At 40.9% G+C, this 22500-nt stretch overlaps 1 protein-coding gene across 1 annotated transcript in view; it reads right to left on the reverse strand.

The window, feature by feature from the left end:
• The window catches only part of PPP3CA (protein phosphatase 3 catalytic subunit alpha), a 126185-nt gene that overhangs the window by 52525 nt on the left and 51160 nt on the right, over positions 1-22500 (reverse strand). The window contains exons 2-5 of the mRNA XM_054383312.1: positions 17474-17598; positions 4712-4823; positions 3249-3394; positions 149-288 (exon numbers count right to left, since the gene is read on the reverse strand). Coding sequence (XP_054239287.1) covers positions 149-288; positions 3249-3394; positions 4712-4823; positions 17474-17598 — 523 coding nt within the window. The remainder of the gene's footprint in view (positions 1-148; positions 289-3248; positions 3395-4711; positions 4824-17473; positions 17599-22500) is intronic.

Raw genomic sequence — 22500 nt, forward strand, 5'->3', positions numbered from 1 at the left:
CAACACAGATTTGCCACAAACCAAGGCAAGCCTGCAAAAAAAAATGGCACAATTATCTAAGCAGTGCCACGAACATCAAGCAAACATTCATACTGCAAACCCAGAGCAAGCTCACATGCAGAAACCCATTCAACATAGTAAAATTCACCTGTAGAAGTACGAGCACCCCCTGACTGTGTTGTGAGTAAAGTGTTCCTGAGTCTTCTCATTTCCAAAGTCCTCCAATGGGTCTGACCACAGGATGTCACACATAGGTCCGTATGCAGGAGGTTCCTTGAATCGATCTAACTAAGAAAAACAGGAGACAGAGAAATACTAACTTCTTTCAACTATGTATCACAGAAACACTGAAGCAAAGCTGTGATTTTTCAGCCCATGGGTTGGCAAACAAAGACCCAAAGCAATCTACTTTTTAGCTTTGGGTTGCTCTCAGCTTTAAAGCAGCAGATTTTTTAATAACAACTAACCTCTCCTTGCTACCAGTGACAAAGGGGAGAAGAAACAGCTATAACTGAAAATTAAGAGATACAGTGGGTTCCCATCCTACGTGGATCTTTGTGGGCATTTTGGTTTTTCTACTGCTTTTTGCAAGCATTTCAGATGACCAGAGAGAAGACACAATTTCTCTATTTCGTGGTTTTCTTCAAACTTTGTGGGTACTTGATTTGTGAGGTACCTCAAGAAAAAAAAGTATCCAATAGCTGTTTCCAAGTGAGTTCCCATTTTTGCTTTAAATACATTTTCACAGAAAACTCTATTTAGGTACCGAGACAACATCTCTGCATTACAGAATCTTGCCATGGCATTCTTGTAGCTCTCATAACCTTAACTCTAATTAAGCAGTGAAAACCTCTTCTTTCTGCCTGAATGCTGGTATTAAGAATTTCAAATACTGTAAATAAGACAAAGGATAACAAAACAGAGAAATATTAAAAATCAGTATTTCTTTGCAAGAGCTATTGAATCTAAACCCCACTTTGTTAAGATGTGTGTAGGAAATGGGCACACAGTCCAAAATATTATCTACTCTGACCAGAAAGATTAATGATTTAGTAGCGTACCTAACAGCTTTTTTAAAAAATAAAACAGAAACCCCAAACCAAACAAAAACCAAAACAAAACCACAAATAATTGGTTGTGTTTTCAATATTCAGTTAAAAAAGTTGCAATGAAAACCTCTACAATTTCACCCTTGCTTTCAAGTCATGAAGTATTCATAGCACATTCACATCTCTAAGTTATTTCAGCCCTCTATCCATTACCTTTTGTAACTATAACTAATTTAAATTAAATAATTCATAAATATGCAAACCCAATTCCCACTAATTGCTACAGATGAATAAACCTACTTGTAGAAGAATCAAAAAGAAAAAAAAAAAAGAAATTGCAGATGTTAGTGACCCTACTCTAGAATTTGACTGCTAAACAGCTTTATTCTGACATAACATTGTTGAAAAAAACAACTTATTTTAGGTAGAGAATATTTTTGCTTAATGAGACAGTGAACATTTACCTCAGCAAGAAAACTTCACATTCAGTAACTTTTAAAACTGCGGTTAATATCTTAACCTAATTGCTTTTAAACCAAAACATGTAATGACTGGCTCAAAATTATTTATTTTTTTAAACCATATTAATTTCTTAGTAGACTACAAATTCACCTTAGAATAATATAAACCTTTTAGCAATTCTAAGGCTTGGAAGCATACTCCCATGTTTTCAAGTCGCAAACTGCAAGGAAGAAATAACTCTTCTCTGCTGGCAACACTAAGAATGAACAGTTTAAATACCTCCTTCTACAAATACCAATTGAGACCTTTCATACAAACCCCTGAAAAAATTAATCCTTGATAATATGGCACAATACTGGATTACATGATGTTACAGTTTTAAAAGGCCATGCTTAATTGTAAATAAGAATTAGATTCTTCCAGAGAATTCAGTCAAGGGGCCGAACAAATTTTTATTTTTTCTTCCTAAGAGGCTGAGCATGTAAATAAGTACCAGAGATGAGTTCATTTCATTTCACAGACTCTGCAAATTTCTAGGTAGTTTAGGAACACACAGAGTGTCTCTTTTTCTGCTGCTCACTCACTTGTTTCCCTGTGTCTCTGTTATGTGACCTTGGTTGCTTGGCCTGATCATTTGTTGTTTAGGCTATGGTAAGAACTGACCAAGACAGGATAGAGGTAACTTGTTAGCTGGAACAGCAGCCCTCTGGGCTGCCCAGGGGAGTAGGAGTCTGTACAAGGTGACATTTATGGTGCTATTGAACTGTAAAATATACCTTGTGTATGTTTGCTACCTTTTATAATTTCACATTTAGTCCACTTTTGTAAATGGGATTTCATTTTGCTTCCAAAATTCTGAGTTGGTGTGGTAAATTTATCCCAAGGGTAAATTTCCAGTTTGTGGGGCTGCAAATCCAACCCACAACACACAAAGAAACTGTTCAACATTGTTCTCTGGACTCTCATCAGATTTATAAGAAACTTCTCAGAACATGAGGATGAGGCAGTAAGCATCAGCTTACTAAGCCTCACTCAGACACTTTGCTAGTCACTCAAGTGCAGCACAATTGAAAATGTGGCAGGATCTATCGGGAATGAAGCTCCTGACTCTTTTTAAAAGAATTAATTTCTTTTTAAATTATATCCATTGCAAACATACCATACCTTTTCATTATATATCCTAAGTGTTGTGAGGTATTTTTCCAAAGCTACTTTTATAACTTCTCCATAAAGCACAGAATGCCTAACAAGATGCAAGGAATCATCAGCTGCTATGCTTACATTGTGCCAGAAGATAATGCTTGAAAGACATTAATGCTTTGTATTATTTACTCCCAAGTACTTACATACCCAATACTTTTTTTTTTTTTTTCCTTTTTAGAACATGATACATTCTGTCCTGAGCTGGAAAGGCTCAAAGCAAAAAACCCTGTAAATTTTCTAAAAAACTGCCATTTAATACATGATTACAGCCCACCATGACATCTATGGAGCAAGATGATAAATCCTCTTTTACTGGATGCTGGTGACTTCCTCCCCTCAATAAAATGCAACTAATTGCAGCAATTCCTTTAGTGTTCCATTTAAAAAGACCTTTGAAAGGTAATAATATCAACATGAATGTCAATATTACATGGAAGCATCTTACACAAATGAACCAATCTGAGAAAGGATTCAAGTTCTAGTTGCTGGCAGTTAACCATTCACATATTAGACCTAAGTACTATTTAGACTTACTTTTCTGATGTCATCTAAGGTGTTGATCTCTGGAGACAAGCCACCATGTACACACAGGAATTGTTGGTTCATCAGAGCAGCCAAGGGAAGGCAGTCGAAGGCATCCATGCAGGCATCATATACACGTTCTGAGTATTTGATTTTACCTTGTAAAGATTAAGATGGTATCAGAAAGTGCCCCCACTACTTAATAGGCAAAAAAATAATTGGAATGCTGCTTAATATCTCAATCTTGTTTTCACTGCTTTCTCTTGCAGTGTACCAAAGCTTGCCTCGTACAAGAAGAATCTTTAGGATTACTGTTATTCACCACTGGAAAAACTCTTAGATTGTGAGATGAATAAAAAGGGTGAAATATATTCTGTCCTGTGCTGGAAAGGCTCAAACCAAGACACAAATGCAAGACATTTTTTTAAAAAACTATAAATAAACAATTTATTGCATCATTACAGCCCACCAGGAAATCTATATAGCAAGCCTATAGCAAGAAGTCTGCTGAATGGTTATCACCTACTACATTATCACTCATTATACTTTCTCTGAAGTAATCAGAACTTCAGTCCAGTCCCTTATAATTAATTACCTAGAGAAATGCCATTATGAAATGAGCAAGGTGTTATGATGAAGCTGAAATGTTAATTTACCAATAGGCATATTAAAGTCAGTAAAGCATGAAGCCTTTCAGCCAATTAACATTTCCTTTATCCCCGATGCTAAAAAAGGGTAACACAGACTTATGGCAATAGCTTCAGTTTACAGTGTTACAAAGAGAAGGAAAAAAAAAAGGCTTCTTTGTGTAGGTGAAGGTCTACATCTAATGAGCCTTTATGTGTCACTGTATCCTTTCTTGCAGCACAAAAAGGAGATCCTATTAAAAATCGCATTTAAAAAACCCTTTTAAATCTACTTACAAGGTAAAGAGTGAAAATACTATACTTCAAGGAAAAAACCCACACCAAACATAAATATTCCTTGTATTTTTCTCCTGTTGCAGATAAGACCTGGTGAGATGCCACCTCTTCCACCACGGATCAGGGACCCGATGTAGAGGTGCCCTGTTGGGCAGGTTTTGGCTGCCAGGCTGCTGCGCACCTGCTGTTTACACCAAGAGCACCCAGGCCCAGATGACCCCACAGTAGGCTCAGGCTGCTTCCCAGGCCGGGCTGGCAAGCTGAAGGGTCTCGATACCTGCAGCATCAAGTGACAACACCCCTGGATTTGTACAGGTACTCACTGCTTGCTGCAGGGCTCTAACCACGTCCTTTCTCCACCACTGAGACACCCCCTCCAGCCCTCCAAGATGAGTGCCCTCTTAGGGATCACTGACTGCCATTTAAAATTACCGACAGACAGCATGAAAAGTACATTTAAAATTACTGATGGAAAGGCAGTATCTAACACGAAAACAACAAACCAACTTGTTGAAAGGGGAGTTAAGAGGAAAAAGGTTAAAGCAGACTTACATTCTTGCTTAAATGTGAAATACTCTGTTAAATGTCTACATTCATGATTCCCACGAAGTAAAAACAGTGTTTTGGGGTAAAGAATTTTCAAGGCCCACAAGTACAGCACACACTGCAAATGAGAAAACAAGAAAGAACATTGTAATTCATAATTAATGAAGGAATTCAACCACTTATGTTTTTCCTTCACAAACAAACAAACAAAAAAAAAAGGCAAACAGAAGAAGAAAAAGCATTCTGTGGGACACATTTATTTTCCATGTGTTAACATCACTCACATACATTACATGTAACCATTTCTCCACGCTTTGAGATCTGGATTGGCTGAAAATAGTATCCGTCTATCCTGATCAAGTTTTACACTTGGGCTAAGTGGTATTGCCCTGCACTGCCTTTAGTGACTCCAGCCATTAAGAAGTAGTTACTCTGCATTTCCTAGAAAAAGAAAAAAAAAAGTATACTCTCTGCCTTCAGGAATCACAGAATCGTCCAGGCCAGAAAGGACCTCCAAAAGTCATCCAGTCCAACCCCCCACAGTCAGCAGGGACATCTCCAACTAGATCAGACTGCCCAGAGCCTCATCAAGCCTCACCTTGAATACCTCCAGGGAAGGAACCTGGGCAACCTGTTCCAGTGTTCCACCACCCTCATAGTGAAGAGCTTCTTCCTAATATCCAATCTAAATCTGTTCTTCTCTAGTTTTAAGCCATTGACCCTCATCCTGTCACTGCAGCCTTTGCAAACAGAATCTCTCCATCTTTCCTGTAGGCTCCCTTCAGGTACTGGAAGGCTGCTACTTGGTCTCCCTGGAGCCTCCTCTTCTCCAGGCTGAACAAGCCCAGCTCCCTCAGCTTGTCCTCACAGGTTAGGCAGAAACCTGCCATGGAAAAAAAATGCTTGGAAGATCTGCATTTAGGAAAAGCCTTTAGGAAAAGCTACCCAGGAACAATTTAACTTACACTTCAGGAAATACCTCAGCTTCCAGTAATGGAGTTTTCACATGAACACTTGTTTATTTTTCACTTCACATTTTTCTGTAGTAACAACCAATGGGGAAAAAAAAAATCCACAAGCTCTGGCATTAAATGAAGTTACTACAAAGCTTTTATAAAGCCTTTTAACTTTCCAGAAGATTTTTATTTGAGATGACATTTCTCCTAGACATGTTTTTGAAGATTAAAAAAAAATTAAAAAGCAGAAGAAGGAAAAAGAGAAAACCTGGAAAGACTGCTCAGACCTCCCAAAATCATTCCATTAAAATAGTCGTTTTGTAACCAAAACTAACATAGTGGTGATGCCAAAGCATTACAAGACTCTTGGAAAATCAGTAAACTTGCAAACTACATGGAATATCTATCCTTTGTGCAGGAGAACCCCACTTAGGTACCTGGCTGACAAAACTCACAGCTCCAAGGAAGCTGATGGAACCAAGGCTCATTTAAGCCATGAGATGAGCCCATCAGACCACAATGGCCTTTCAAAAAAAGACATGAGCTAAAAACAAAACAAAACAGAAAAACCCCAACCCACTATCTGAACAACTTCTCCTCCAACTCTTCCTTTTGTAAATATCCATTGCTACAGCCTGAAGGGGAAACTTTAGCCTAGATCCTGACTGCAAAGACTGAAAGTAAAATAAACGACCATTGGATGCAAAAGAAAAACAATGCTAAGGTCTATATAATTCATCGGATTGCTAATGGGAATACAGAGAAGAGGGATAAACAGTTCTTTCTCTTTTCTTCTCCTGTTGCCTCTGCTTGCAACTTTCCTCTCTCCCATGGCCTTGCCAGGGGATCTCTGTTTTGACTACTGTGTGAGGTAATGGAAATGAGGGAGGGAGTCAGGGAGGAGGTGAACAGTCCCCCTTGGATCTGTCCAGCAGAGTCTGAGGAGTTTCTGTGTTGTTTATTAATTGTAAATATATATATAGAGAGAGTACATATATTGTATATTTTGTACATAATAATTGCATTTCATATGTCTAGATTGTAGTTTGCTTGTAAATAGAGCTTCATTTGCTTCCGTCCCAAACTGAGCTGGTCTGACAAATTTTGTTGGGGAGGTAATTCTCTCAAATTAGTTGGGGGTAATTTCAACCCACCACATCCATGAACTGCAGAACTACTGTACAAGAAATAAAAGGTTCCAACCTTGCCCCCCCAACTTTCATTTGCAACTACCTCCTAAAGCTCCCCTTTCTTTTAGTGAATGCACTGGGTTTGGTTGTGCTAAACCTCACACTATCCATAGATAATCACATTGTAGTAATTTATTACATGTAAATCTATTTCCATGTAAACATCTGGAAGCTCTGCCGGCACTCTGTAATTCCTGTTCTTCTCCTCAGAGGGTCTAGAGTGAAGTAAAGAGAGCACAAAGTATGAGCAATGTTCTCTAGGACTTGGAACATTAATTCTTCCCCTTGGAAACGCACAGAAGCTCTCCCAGCTCGCACCAATGCTTCTGCCACCCAGGCACTATTGCCGCTGCAGGAAATGAGAACGGATAGCACAACGTTGACATGCTTCCGCATGAAATTATGGTGTTGGGTCACAGGAATTATCTGCTGGGGCCCAAAACAACCAGGAAGGATGTGCCTGGGGAAAGTTTTCTGGAGTATGCACAGAGAAAGAAGACTTGGGTTTGAGGATTTCATTTCAATAGGGAAGGAAGCTTGCACTTCCCCATATTATCAGTGCAATTCTTTGTCTCTGATGATATTTTCTTCGCTGATGCAAGGATTCCCAACACCTTCCACTTCTTTGACCTTACTGGCTGATGCAAAAATTTGATGCAAATGTTGCAAGGTAAGAAGTTTAAAGTGATAGGTCCATCCATGCAAGAAAGCTTCCAGCTTTTAAAGTTGTATCTAAATTACGTTTGAGCTGCTAATTCTGCCAAAGCACCTTATAATTTAGAAAGCATTATGATTAGTGCTTAGATGAAATGCTTCATAAAAGGGAGTGGTTTATACTTCCCTTACAACTAAGTTTGCCTTTTCATATAGCCCTTGGCAAATTGAAATAACCTCTAGGTATTTAAAATGTCATCCAGATTGGGGAAGGAGGAAAAATAAGAAAAGCTGAAAGTTTTCTCTCTTCGGCATTTGGTACTTGCTTATGGGTAGATCTCTTCACATTTGCTTATCATACCTTTCTTTTTTTTTTTTTTTTTTCTTCCTTTGAAGCACTCATGAGAACCAGATTGAGAAGATAACACAGAAACCAAAGAAGGCCATAGAGTTCTGTGTTTTCCTGCCACTAATTCTGCACAAATTCTGGGCTGTTTTTAGTGGTACCATTTGGAAGGCTTATTTTGGTTAGATAATTCCTTTGATTTTCTGCCCTTGTCTGTTCAGTAGTCCAGTCATGCAATATCATAACAATTAACAAGAACTAATTATTATGTTGGGTTTGGGGTTTTTTTTTGTTTGTTTTTCTTTTTGCCCCCCCCATGCAAACTAAACAGCAAATATGAGGGTTATAATTTTCCAGGGCTCTTCAACTTACAGAGCTATTTACATACAAAAACCTCACATCCAAACAACATATCATGAGCAAACATTCTGCCTTTTTAAATTTTTTTTAAACTATGCTTTGCATACCATAATTCTTACTGAACTCAAAGTATTTATAATTTACCCCTGTCGAAAATCTGAGCTTGCAATCTTCAGTTTTTCAGTAGCACTGACTCCTAATAGCAAAATGTTAAAATCTCTTTTTTTCCCTCCAATTCTTTCATCAAGAATGTACAGCAGTGACCTTGTAATCTCAACATCTCTAAGGTATTTTTGGCCTGTCTCATTTCATACTATCAAACCCTTCCCTCCCAAATGTGACATCTCTATTCTGGTTTGAGTCAGAACAGAACTAATTCTGTTCAGTGATTTTACTTTTCATCTCAGTCTCTTCTCAGTAGCTGCACTTTCTGAAGTTAATGGCACATTTGTGCAGACAGTGTCTGCTTCTAGCAGTGGCAATGCTTGATATTTAGAGTTAGTACCAAGCACCGGTGTGCAGACCAGGGCTACTGCTAAATCATCTGTTCTGTGTTGGGGGTGCAGGAAATAAAAGGCCACATGTGCAGTGGGGAGTAGACAAGACAGGCGACCCTAAATTGACCAACAAGGTATTTTATCCCATATACACCATATTAAGTGTCAAGCTGAGGGATCACAAAGGTCAAGCTCTTTCTCTTCTTCAGTGGCTGGTGTCCAAGGAGCACTCTGCCCATTCTTCTCTTAATCCCAGTTCCTGAATCCAGTTCTGGAATCCAGCTCCCAAAAGCGGTTCCTGTCCACTACTGAGTTTGGTCTGGGACTTCTCTAGTGCCTGCCCACAGCATCAGTGCTGTGGTGAAGAGGTGGTGAAGTAATTGTCATCAGGGGGATTGGGTTTGATACTGGTTTTGTACATATTTGTATAGATTTTATTATAATTTTTGTTAAAGCGGTTTTAGTTTTCTTCTCCAACCCAAAAGTGTCTCTCTCTTATTCCCTTTGGGAAGGGAGAATCATTAACAGAGAGCATCTGTCACTTGTTTAGTGGCCAGCCCAGCCATACATCTTGACAATCTTTCAAATGCCAGCCATCAAACTGCATCCTTGCTTACTTGCTTTGTGTCTTTCAGCTGTTGAAATAGCAGGTAAGCCAAGTTTATAACAGCCCAGCACCCAGAGTCAAGCTGTTTTCCTGCTGAGGCTCTGGCAGCCTGAGCATCAGGGAAGTGAAAAAAGGTCTGTGCAGTTAAGCATAGTGTAAGCCAAAGCCATATATTTTCAAAACAGATCTGGGATTAAACTCCACTGTTGCATGCTAAATTTGTGCCTTTGCAGAATGTGACATCTCAGCACCTCCTGAAAAGGAAAACCAAAAGCCCCAGACATCTTGCACACATCTCAACTCCTGTGCTCACAGCAAGGAATCTTGAAAAATCATTACCATGGCCAGTAGATTGCAACCACAGCAAGACCTGTCACATTGAGCACTCACTCGGGTGCTCCTGCACTGACCATGCCAGAAGCAGGGATAGAATCATGGAATTGTTAGGGTTGGAAGGGACCTCAAGGATCATCCAGTTCCAATCCCCCTGCCATGGGCAGGGACACCTCACACTAGATCAGATTGCTCAGAGCCACATCCAGCCTGGCCTTAAAAACTTCCAGGGATGGGGCTTCTACTACCCCTCTGGGCAACCTGTTCCAGTGTCTCACCACCCTCATGGGGAAGAACATCTTCCTAACATCCAATCTGAATGTTATAAATCACCTACTATATTCATAACATGAGTCTACCTATTTCTAGTTTTGTTCCATTCCCCCTAGTCCTATCATTACCTGACATCCTAAAAAGTCCCTCCCCAGCTTTCTTGTAGGCCCCCTTCAGATACTGGAAGGCCACAATAAGGTCTCTTCAGAGCCTTCTCTTCTCCAGACTGAATAGCCCCAGCTCTCTCAGTCTGTCCTCATAGCAGCTTGCTTTGTTATCTTTATGAGTTTGTATGGGTAACAAAGAATGAACTCTCCCTCCAAATGACTGATGGCACTGGATACTCTTCCAGCAGAAGAAATTAAGTGTGGATAAATGCAAAGTAATTCACACTCAAAAGGATAATTTGAGCCACTCATTGCTGAGGTCTCAACTGATGCACTGAGAACTGAAGAACAATATCTTGGCACAGCTCCTTCACTCTGGAACTACTAGGTGCCTCAGCTTAATATAAAAATTGCCCTATTTTAACTGAAATAAATACATCATCACAGCACCAAGTACAAGCACAGTTTGCTAAGACAGAGTAACTCTCCCAAAGGTAGCCATGTACCTTTTTGTACACCTGACTGCATTCACACTACTGGTGTGACTCTTTATTAGGGCTTCATTTCAGAGACAAGTAAAGACAACTTGCATCTGTAACCCAAACACCCACAAGAGATACAAGTTACTGCCATTTCTGAACTACCATCCCATGAGCATAGTGGATGAAAACTCTGAACGCTACTGAAAATAAAGAAAAAAGAAAAATGTGTATTTTTCACCTCAACCAGGATTTCTTTATTTTCCCAACTTTCAGAGCATAAAAGATGATCTCTTCTCTTAGGGCACTGTTGCAGAACAGGGACAACAAGCTAGTGCTAGGGCTAATTGCACCAATCAGATCTTCAGTGACAACTTAGTCTTTGCCACAGATTTTTTTTGCCAACATGCTCATATTTTAGTTATTTTTGTGCATTCTAAAACAGACTTCATGTAAATAGAAGGTTGCATACCTAAAAAATAAAAAAAAGCTACTGCTGTAGAAATAGACTTTTTTTAGAGTAACAGTGAATCCATTCCTCATGGGTCAGTGTCTCAGTTATTTCTAAAATGCTGTTCAAGAATCTCATTCTGATCATTCAACTTGTGTTTATTCTTCTTCTACCAAAAAAAAAAAAAATCTGTTGAATATTCCCAAGCTGCTTTGGGATGTTGTTTTGACACCTGCATGGTACCTTAGCACCTCTAGGCTACAACTATTGTAAGACTCTCTTCTAGATAAATTATAAGTGATCACCTGCAAAACATTGCTACCTGCCTTATACTCTTTTCTAGTGTTTAGACCACAATACTTCCATTTCAGCCCTTGGAAAGGCCTCAAAATGCCCAAAAATGAGTAGATTTCTTAAAATTTATTTCATGTTTCTCTAATTTTCATAGCTAATATTGTCTAAACAGGTATCTAAGGGCTGGCTCTGAGTTCTCCTCATTGGATCTCATGTCTTGGCCTCAGCCATTCTCTGTGGAGATGACTCCCATAGAAAGATGGAAGCAGCATGAGGGAAACTGCAAGTCACCTCCAGGGCACCATCCCCATGTACCATGAATAGGTTGGGGACTGACCTGCTGGAGGGCAATGAAGGGGAAAAGGACCTGGGGGTCCTGGTAGAGGGAATGATGACCCTGAGCCAGCAATGTGCTCTTGTAGCCAAGAAAGCCAATGGTATTCTGGGGTGGATTAGAAGGGCTGTGGTTAGTAAGTCAAGAGAGGTTCTCCTCCCCCCCTCCATGCTAGTGAGGCCTCATCTGAAGTATTGTGTCCAGTTCTGGGCTCCTCAGTTCAAGAAGGACCTCAGGGAACTGCTTGAAAGAGTCCAGCACAGAGCCACAAAGATGATGAAGGCAGTGAAACATCTTCCTTATGAGGAGAGCCTGGGGGAGCTGAGGCTCTTTAGCTTGGAAGAGACTGAGGGAGACCTCATTCATGTTTATAAAGATGCAAAGGGTGAGTGCCAAGAGGATGGAGCCAGGCTCTGCTGGGTGATGCCCAATGACAGGACAAGGGGCAATGGGTGGACATTGAGGCACAGGAAGTTCCATGGAAACAGGAGGAAGAATTACTTCCCTGTGACGGTGACAGAACATTGGAACAGGCTGTGCAGGGTGGGTGAGGAGTCTCCCTCTCTGGAGATATTCAAGACCTGCCTGGATGCATTCCTGTGTGATCTGGTATAGGTGACCCTGCTTTGGCAGGAGGGTTGGACTGGATGATCTTTTGAGGTCCCTTCCAGCTCCTAATATTCGGTGATTTTGTGATCCCATGTTCTCTCCCTGCAGCCAAAAGGGATTCTTGGTGTGTTAAGGACTTGCTCTAGGAAGAACTGGCACAGGACCAGGCAAGCTGCAAAGATGACCCTGATACAAACAGATGTTCCAGTCTGGGAATCTAATATATACCAAAACCCCCTGAATTTATGGAGTTATTGAATACTCATGGCTGGGAGAAGCACCGCCCAGCAAAAAGAAGATGTTACAAGATGCAGATTCTTGCTACAGAGAAACATATTTGCCACTGTTTCAGAGAAGAAAAGGGCAAGGAAATTTAGGATAATTAAGGTACTGGGATTTTCTTTGCTCTCAGAGACGTGAGAAAAACAATTGACTTCACTGGCAAACTGTTTTAAATCAAGCTGTTTATTGGGAAACATTAACATATCAGAGCAACAGAGGAAACTGAGAGGTGTTCATTCTTCCAGTAAAGTCCTAATAAGCTCATGGAGATTTGAAAAATGACACAAACAGTTTCACTGCCATTAACTTCACCCACAGCTTACTAACACACATTTATTTATATTTAATTCTTTTCTTGGGAGACAACAGTTAATAATTTCTAACAGTTCACTGAGTTCAGAAGCATCCCAAGTGCCAGATGCTTTTTTAATTGACCCAAGGTTCAATGGTCAAATTCCAGACTTGCTCCAAACACCTCACTTTGTTCCTGCTAAAAATATCACAAAAATAGTCTCTCCTTCCGTAATTTCTGTCTTTGCATATCAGAAATTAAGATGTTTGAACGTGCTGAACCTTAAAACACAACTCTGCTTTAGTTCATTTTGAATGTTGGTATAATTCTTCCTATCTTAACTATCAGCTCTGTCAAAAAATGAGCAGTATGTACCTTATGATATTCAATTGACATTTAAGCTTGTATATTTTCATGTGGCTCTGAGCAAGGAAATAATTCCAAGAGTTCATTTACATAATATTATTAATTCATTAGAGCTGGCATTTACTCTGATTGTCATTTTTCCAGGACTGTGATGAGATGCAGACTACATGTATACTCTCCATGTACACCACTCCCTACACTGCATGGCATGCATGTCTGCCTTTCAAAAGAGAGCTTTCAGACTGAGGTAGAGATGAGTTGCTCCTCCTCACAGCCCATTGCTGCAGAACCACTTATGCTCTATTCTCTGGATTTAAACACAGCCCCCTGGTTTTGATCATTGGGGTTTCTTTGCTGCAGGGCCACAATACTTGTTTGAACGTGATAACTGAGGGGTTTCTACTTCAGAATCAAACCCTTGGAATGGCACACAAGCACAACAGAGTAATTGTATCAGTTATGGAGCTGAGGAGACAAGTGCACCATATCAGGTATAGGAACTTGCAGAAACTGATTATTCCAAGTGAAGATATGCTTATGCTCTGTCAAAACAAAACAACACCACAAACCCCCACAACAACCAATCAACAACAACAACCACCACCACCAAAAAAAAACCCAACCCAACAAACCAAAAGAGTGCAGCAATAGGACGAAGATTTGGCCTGTGCTAAGAAATCTTATTTCATCTACAATTTTGACATCTTTTGTTTTACCTGTTGTAATTCCACCATCAGACTCTCATCCTGCAATACCTTGCTTAGAAACAGTTTTAAAGACACAAAACAGTAGAGTTTTTCTTCAAACAGTAGAGTTAAGGTTGGTAAAACCAGAACAGACAGGTGAAGGATTGAGCCCCTAGATCAAAAGTTCTGTGGGGCAAGGACTGTCTTCTCTGCTTTGTGCCTTGCACAAATACTTTTTTCCCCTCTGCGTTATCAAATGCTTTCCACCTACCTTGTGCAATTTTTTTCTCTGTTCTTAAGATAATAGCTAAGATTATATAGTACCTTTCATGCAGAAGAATCCCAAATGCTTTGCAGCCCACAGACAAGGATTATCTCGCCCACTACCAGAGCTCAGCTACTAGGTCTAGGCTCAGTGATGACACTTTTACGCTAGATCTCACAAAGCAATCAAAGGGATTTCTTTCAAAGCTTGTATTACTTGTGATTACCACCTTGGACCAGACACTAGTTTCTTCTGGAAAGACCCCAGAACTGCAATAGCCTCAGGTCTACACAGAAGAGAGGGGAGCCAACAGATCATTGGAATAAAGATCAGTCATGCTGTATGTAGAAATATACACTGAGATCAGGCTAAGACTGTTCACCACAACTTCTTCAGCACAAAGTACTGGCAAGAGCTGGCACCTGCTACATGTGTTCAGCACCCCTCTTCCACCAAAAGCACCCTCCTTCCCCATCCTACTCCCCGACATGCCAAGTTGCATTCTTCACCATTTTCCTTCCCTTGTCACTATTCATTGTGCTGAGTTCATGCCTGAATGCACAGCTCTCCATCCAAATACACTTACAAAACAGAAACCTGCCTTTCCTTTCAAAGGCATTTTTAATCAAGGTGACAGGTGGGGAGAATCAGTTATGTGACCAAAAAAAGTAGCAATTTGAGAACTTTCCATACAAAAAGACATAATATAAGCAACAGCTCAGATATTTCCTTAGCACGGGCAGAAGCCATTACTGCCTCCGGCGACCAAGCAGAGTTCTAGAATAGAAAGACTAAATTCAGAAGAAAATTCGTTATATATGTACATGCAAGATGTTATGTGAGTAATTTTAAGAGGTTTAATCCCCACCCATAAGTTATTTTGCTTTGTGTTATATGGCTTTCTATGGTTATTAATTGGTAATAGCCCTGAAGTAAAACCAAGCAAATGGTCAGATGAGTACTTGGAAGAGGAAGCAAATCCACTTGTCCTACTTATTACATTAAAACCGCACCTAGAAACGAAGACAAAACTCTCTTCTTCCAGATGCAGCTTGGCTCAGTTAAAACCTACAGGAGATATCAACTGGATATATAGCAACTGGCTATATAGGTTATAGCAACTAGAAAATGGTAGTTCAAGACTGAGCTGCACAAGAGCTTAACCATATGAAGCAATCCTTTTCAACAAGGGGGTGCAGCAAGGATCTGGGTCAGGGCAATTCAAAGCACTGATACAGGCTGGGCAGCAACTGGCTTGAGAGCAGCCCTGAAGAAAAGGACTTGGAGGTACTGGTGGATGAGAAGCTCAACATGAGCCAGCAATGTGCCCTTGCATCCCAGAAAGCTAATCACACCCTGGGCTGCATCAAGAGAAGAGTGGGCAGAAGGTGAGGGAGGTGATTCTCTCCCTGTACTCCACTCTGGTGAGACTCCACCTGGAATATTGCATCCAGCTCTGGAGCCCCTATTACAAGAAAGATCTGGACATGCTGCCCAGAGAAGGGCCACGAGGATGATCAGAGGACTGGAGCTCCTCTGCTATGAGGACAGGCTGAGAGAGTTGGGGCTGTTCAGTCTGGAGAAGTGAAAGCTTTGAGGAGACCGTCTTGTGGCCTTCCATTATCTGAAAGGGGCCTAGGAGAAAGCTGGGGAGGGACCTTTTAGGATATCAGGTAGTGACAGGACTAGGGGAAATGGAGCAAATCTGGAAGAGTGCAGATTCAGATTGGATGTCAGGAAGAAGTTCTTCACCATGAGGGTGGTGAGAAACTGGAACGGATTGCCCAGGGAGGTGGAAAACTCATCCCTGGAAATTTTGGAGGCCAGGCTGGATGTGGCTCTGAGCAACCTGATGTAGTGTGAGGCATCTCTGCCCATGGCAGGGGGGTTGGAACTGGATGATATTTGAGGTCCCTTCCAACCCTGACCATTCTATGATTGTAACACTCCCAGTGTTCCCCAAATGATCCAGTATGGTATCCATGCAATGAAGATTCAGCTCACAGCTCACTGTGGACTAGAGAAAGGAGGAAGCAGGCACACTTGGCTCAAAAAAATCATGATCAAAATGCTGACTTCAGTATGAGACTAAATCCTAACTGTATATTGATTTTTGGAAGGTGGGCGACAGAACATTGTAATTCTGAAGTTTTTGAACATTTGCACTCGGAACAGCATATTTCTATTTGTAATCTGTGCCACCTCCCAAAGATTTTTTTTGTTCACATTTTAAATTAAGTTTAAAAGTGAAATAATTAAGCAAAAGTAGTTTTCCAGAAATTTATTTTGAAGAAACTTTTCTTCATGCTATAAATACCAAACTGGCAAGATGATCTATCTTACAAACACCTTATAAATAACTCAGCTGTTTGGCATTATGTATTTTTACATCAATATGGCAACAGTGTACCAAGATGTAGTACGTGGAATGAAACAGCAGTATGTGTGTTCTGCCATCTTATCTAGTCACAGGCTTTGCAAAGAAAGGAGTCAAGCTGGAGCACAAAAGCTACTACAAGGGTTTCTGACTGACCAACCAACCATGACCGGCACAAACAAATCCAGGCTAGATTTTACTTTATAATTGTGCATCTCATCTGCCAATTTGTCTAACCCAGCAGTAACACAGAATAGGAGGAAAAAAATCCAGTTTGTTTTAGGAACACTGGAACGAAGGATGTGTGCTAGGTATTTAAATCAGAAAAGCAGGCAGATTGGAGAGAACACTTTCCCCACAAGCCAGCTAAAGATGCAGTTACTTGATCTTCACATTTTACAGCCTGATAGTAGAGTCTGAACCAAGCCTCATAACCTTCAACAGGGCACATGTGCATCACTTCTCTGTGGATTCAAGTGCTGCAGAGATCACACACTCCTGCAAGCCATACATGAACAGAGCTCATTCATTCTTGGCAGCACAGCACATTGCCTTCTGGCTTTTTGTCCCATGTATCCCCTTATCTAGCTCCTCAATTTTCCTAACATTTTGCCTGCAGAAGACTCAGATCAAATGAACTTCAGTCAAGCTAAACTGAGCTGTTCATTCACTTTTTCTGCTATGTCTTTTCTAACAGCTCATATCTATTCATCCTATTTAACTTACACAAGCTGCAGAGCCAACTGCCTTCTGTTCTGTATTTGGATGGCCACCAGTTAGCTCCAAGGTCCATTTTCCATCAGCTTTCCAGAACAGATACAGTGGGATTTTGCTGGCTGTCAAGCAACCTTTGTGAAAACACCACCAGCAACATTAACACAGACTTCTTTTGCTCACAAGTGGTACTTGTGAAGAGCTTCAGTATTCCTGGACTGGTGAAATTATGATGGTAAATACACAGAATAGGCTGCAAGTCATCTCACAGACAAAAACAGAAATAAGGAACTTACTTCAATGCTGAAGTACCCTCTGTCCACGTAGTCCCCCAGGAAGAGATACCGTGTGTTAGCAGGAGAACCTCCCACTTCAAACAGTTTCATCAAGTCAAAGAACTGACCATGGATGTCTCCACAAACTAGAAGAGAAAAAGAGCAACGTTCAGATTCACCCTGTGAAGAGCATCTCAGGCACACGCATTCTGAAGTCTTTGTCTTCAAAGCATTATGACAATTTTGTGCATCCTCTAGTTATAGGAGAGCCATCAGGCAAAATCTGACCTATCGCTGTTTTCATAGGTATCTGCCCATTCCTCCTACTGCCCAGCAGAGCACATCATGCTAGTAATGGTAGTAAGACATACCCCAAAGCCACCTTGAAAAACAGAACACGTTCAAGCAAGGTTACTCTTTCTTTGGCCATCACTCCTCTACTTTTCCTAGTCTTAAACTTGGATGAACACCAGCAGGCTTTCCATAAAATGCAAAGCATGCCTGCTCCAGGTTAAACTGACAAATTTCTGACTTTTGGGTTCTCTATAGAAAAATAGCCTGCTTGCTTTCCCAAAGCATATCTTCCATGAAAGGACACTGTTTTTTCATGCTTTAACCTCTACCACTTACTGTACATAACTGTACATACTTAGGATTTGTTTCACTTCCCTGGGATGAAGTCAACCCGACAAGCAGCTTCTCTAGGAAAAGCAGCTCCCAGCAAATGTGTCAGAGCACAAGTGATGCGCAGTTGAGGCTAAGCAGGGACACCTCTTTTTGTGCCTTACTCTTAAAAGACTGGCTCAGCTATCTTGAGAAACTGCAAACTCCACAGTGGCTGATTTTAAGCATCTGCAGGGAGGCAGGTGATGCTTTCAGAAGCCCCCATGGAAGCTTAACTAACAGTGCTGTGCTAAATCCTGCTGCATTTTGCCTTGCTTTGTTTCCTCTACCTTCAGGAGGGGGAGAACCCCTCTAGTTTAGGGCCAAGTTCATAGTTTTCCTGGCAATCATCTTTGACAAAGAAAATGTTAATGGCATGGACTGTTATTGCAGTCAGGTTAGACTGCTTCTCCCTTCATTGACTGAGAAAAAAAAATAATCCGATTTGCAAACTGGAAGAGTGATTATGAAGAAACCAAATAAACTGAGGGCTCAAGATAGACCTTATCTTGCAACAACAGTCCAGCTTCTTACTTACTGCTAACGCTAAACTCAGAAGAATTCAAATGCTGTCTCTGATGTGATGTTTCAAGCTTTTGTATTCAAGCAGCATTCTCATTGGAGCTTTTATCTCGAAGTTGATACAGAGGTCTTGTTCTATCACAAATAAACTTCACATGCCACAGAGAAACTGAAGTCATATCTCCACATAGATACAAAAGGACTGCACAGTACAGCTGTAACATCAAATCCATCACATTCACAGTGCAAACACAGCATTCATAAAGTATTGGCTTTCATCTCAGGCCAGTGCCACACGGTATTTTTCTCTGAATGTATACACTAACAAGAGGATCAATACTAACATTGCCATTCCATCCAAGAACTAAAACCAAACAAACACAGCCTTCCAAACCAAACAACTCCCCTTCGGGTACACGAAAAAAAACACTGATGTCCCAAACACAGTCTTCGTGAATATTTAAGTAAAATTGGTGACACAGTTACTCTACGGTGACAGCTAGCCAAGTGTTCTCCTGTGATAGGAACAGGCTATTTTCCACATAGATCAGCATACAGTACTGTTATCACCACTATGCTGCTCTGTGTAAACTCTTTTTCCTAGTTGAATCCCCCCCACCCAGAAGAGTTTTGGATGACAACCTCCACGTTGAAAGCCATCAATAGTTATAATTTCTAAGAATAATATCTGCTATTAGTTGGGCAAAATAAGCACCATTTAAATCCTCAAAGGGTATAACACAGAATCACAGAATGTTAGGGGCTGGAAGGGACCTCAAAAGCTCATCCAGTCCAACCCCGCTGCCAGAGCAGGATCACCTACACCAGATCACACAGGAATGCATCCAGGCAGGTTTTGAATATCTCCAGAAAGGGAGACTCCTCATGCGCCCTGCGCAGCCTGTTCCAGTGTTCTGCCACCCTCACAGGGAAACAATTCTTCCTCCTGTTTCCATGAACTTGCTATGCCTCAACTTCCACCCACTGCCCCTTGTCCTGTCATTGAGCATAACACCACTCCTCTTTATTAAAAAAAAAAAAAAAAAAAATGGTACTACCCCAAAGTAAATTTTTGGGTAGCATTTTCCTTTTCCATTTCCAATGCACACTGCTTGACTGCACTCCTCTGCATGGACACTGTGGGAAGATTAAGAACACGTGTCGCATATAGATGGCCAAGCAATCTGCTGCCCTAACTCCTAGCAGGAAAGCTCTTAGTTATGTAACTGTTCAGCTCTACCAATTACCGCCCGCCCCCATTTGCTCCAACTGCAAAAACCTCAAGTTGAACAAGACTGAAAGAGTTTTAAAATGGATTTAACTTTTGCACTTTCAGTAATGCACAGAGAAACAAGGGGCTTGTAGGGGAGTGGGGGAGGGTTGGGTTGGGGTGTTGGGGTTTTTTTGTGGTTTTTTTTTTGTTTGTTTGTTTGTTTTTTGTTTTTTTTTTTTGCTATGCAGACATGCATGGATAAGTAAATACATGAAGGCCATTACAGAGAAACCAAGGAGGTTAGAGAGCTTTCTCCTAGTTGCTACATGCCCATGAATTTATCACAACTCAAAAAACGCAGACAGCAAAGCAGTGAAGAAGATGAAAATAACAAGTGCAGAGCTCTGGAATCCCATGACTTGCAAAATTATGAACTGGACTTGAGAATGCGTACTTGATGGGTATTCCATGCACACTGCAGTCTGCTCTTTTTCTACTTGACAACAAACTGGAAACATATCCAGGAATAAAGAAAAGAAAAAAAAAAGAAAAAAATGGAAAGTTTTTAGCTTTTTAAGCCCTCAGACACAACCTTGCCAAGCAATTAAAAGTAGTTCCAAAAGAGAAGCTTAAAATCAGCAGGTAGAAGTGTGAGATGAAAAGAAGACACTTGAAATTAAGAGTTAACATAGAGATTTATTTTATTATAGTCAGATCCCAGAATTCCTACTGAATGAGCACAATGTTACATATGCTTAATCCAATTAGTATTTTGCCTGCAAGAATACCTTAAGGATCTTATACTTTCCAGGTTTCTTTGTATAGACCCGAAATATCCTTACAGTGTAAAGCCTGTGTATCACACTCTGATGGATGGCCTTGTTTCCAAACAAAATTAAAGGGCAATTTTGTATGTATGCAGTGCTCTAGTCCGTCTGTAGTTTTAAACCAACTGCCTCTAAAGCTATAGTTCTGCCACCTTTTCTGAACCTCCAAACTGGAAAATTTTCCAGGTAGTCAGATCAACACTTTAACTCCATTAGGTGTAGGCAGAAGAGATCCAGCATCCTATTTCCATTCATAAAGGCAGAAACAGTGATCAGACAGTAATTCTGACATACCCTTCACAGAATCACAGGATGATAGGAGTTGGAAGGGACCTCTGTAGATCAAGTGCAACCCCACTACCAGAGCAAGTTGCACAAGAGGGCATCCAGGTGAGTTTTGAATGACTCCAGAGACAGAGACTCCAACTCTCTGGGCAGCCTATTCCAGGGCTCCACCATCCTGAAAATAAAGAAGTTCCTCCTCACGTGTAGAAGGAATTCACTACATTCAAGTCTGTGCCTGTTACATCTTGTCTGGCAGCTTCCCATCACTAACAAAGAGCCTAACAACACTGTCCCATCAGGCACCCACAGCAGAGGTTCCACATCTGCTCCATCCTGCCTCTGCAAAGTGTTTGGTTTTTTTTTTGTATGCTGCCTTCTCATTTAATGTTAAAGGGGAAAAAAAAGTGTTGAAATCACACTAACTATTATATATTTGTGTTTACCCTTGCACAAGCATTACCATTGGATCTGTTGTTCCTTTTAATTTCATCAAAAATGTCCAATTTTTGCTACTGGTACCGGCCCACTATGAGACATGAACATTTTCCCATCAAAGAGCAATGAAATAAAGCCCAGCACAGTGAAGCAGGAAACTCGACTCTTAACGAAGATCTCCAGTATCAATGTACTTATGGATCTGAAGTATGAACACAGGGGACACAAGATGCAATTCCTGTGTGAGGGATTAACACTAAAGGCAGCTGTAGTCATACAAATCAAAATTATCCACAAGGGGAAAATTGGTGCTATGTCTTCTATTAGAAATTCACATACTTTTCTGTATCACAGAATGGCTTAGGTTGGAAGGGACTTTAAAGATAATCTACTTTAATCCTCCTGCCATGAACAGTGACACCTCTCAACTAGACTTGGCTGCTCAAGGATTCATCCAGCCCGGCCTTAAACACCTGCAGGGAGGAGGCATCCACAACTTCCCTGGGCAGCCTATTCCACAGTTCCACCACTCTTGTACTGAAGAACATCTTCCTAAAATCCACTCTAAATCTGTTCTCCCTCAGCTTAAAACCGTTTCCCTCTTGTCCTATTGCTAGACACCCTCTCCAGCCTTCCTGTAGGATCCCTTCAGGTATTGGAAGGCAGCTATTACGTGTCCCCACTCTTCTCTAGGCTGAACAACCCCAGCTCCCTCAGCCTATCCTCACAGCAGAGGTGCATCAGCCCTTGGATTATCTTTGTGGTCCTCCTCTGGCCTTGCTCTAACAGCTTGGTGTCCTTATTATAATGGGGACACCAGAACTGGATGCAGTATTCAAGGTGGGGTTCTCACAAGAGCAGTGTAAAGGGGAAGAATCCCCTCTCTTGCCCTGCTGGTCACACAGACAGTGGTAGAGCAGTGATTGAGATTGCAGTGATTATTGGCACAAATAAAAAGTCTGAAGATGCTCTTCAGATCGCTTACTCCATACACCTAACCACTTTTCGCTACACACAAACTCGGTTCAGAGATTGTTTTGTGTCGTTCCCCACTCCAGATGGGTATTAGCAACGAAAATTTATATTCAGAGTACATTAAACAT

Source organism: Indicator indicator, chromosome 8 (genome assembly GCF_027791375.1).
Source record: "Indicator indicator isolate 239-I01 chromosome 8, UM_Iind_1.1, whole genome shotgun sequence".
NCBI lineage: Eukaryota > Metazoa > Chordata > Aves > Piciformes > Indicatoridae > Indicator > Indicator indicator.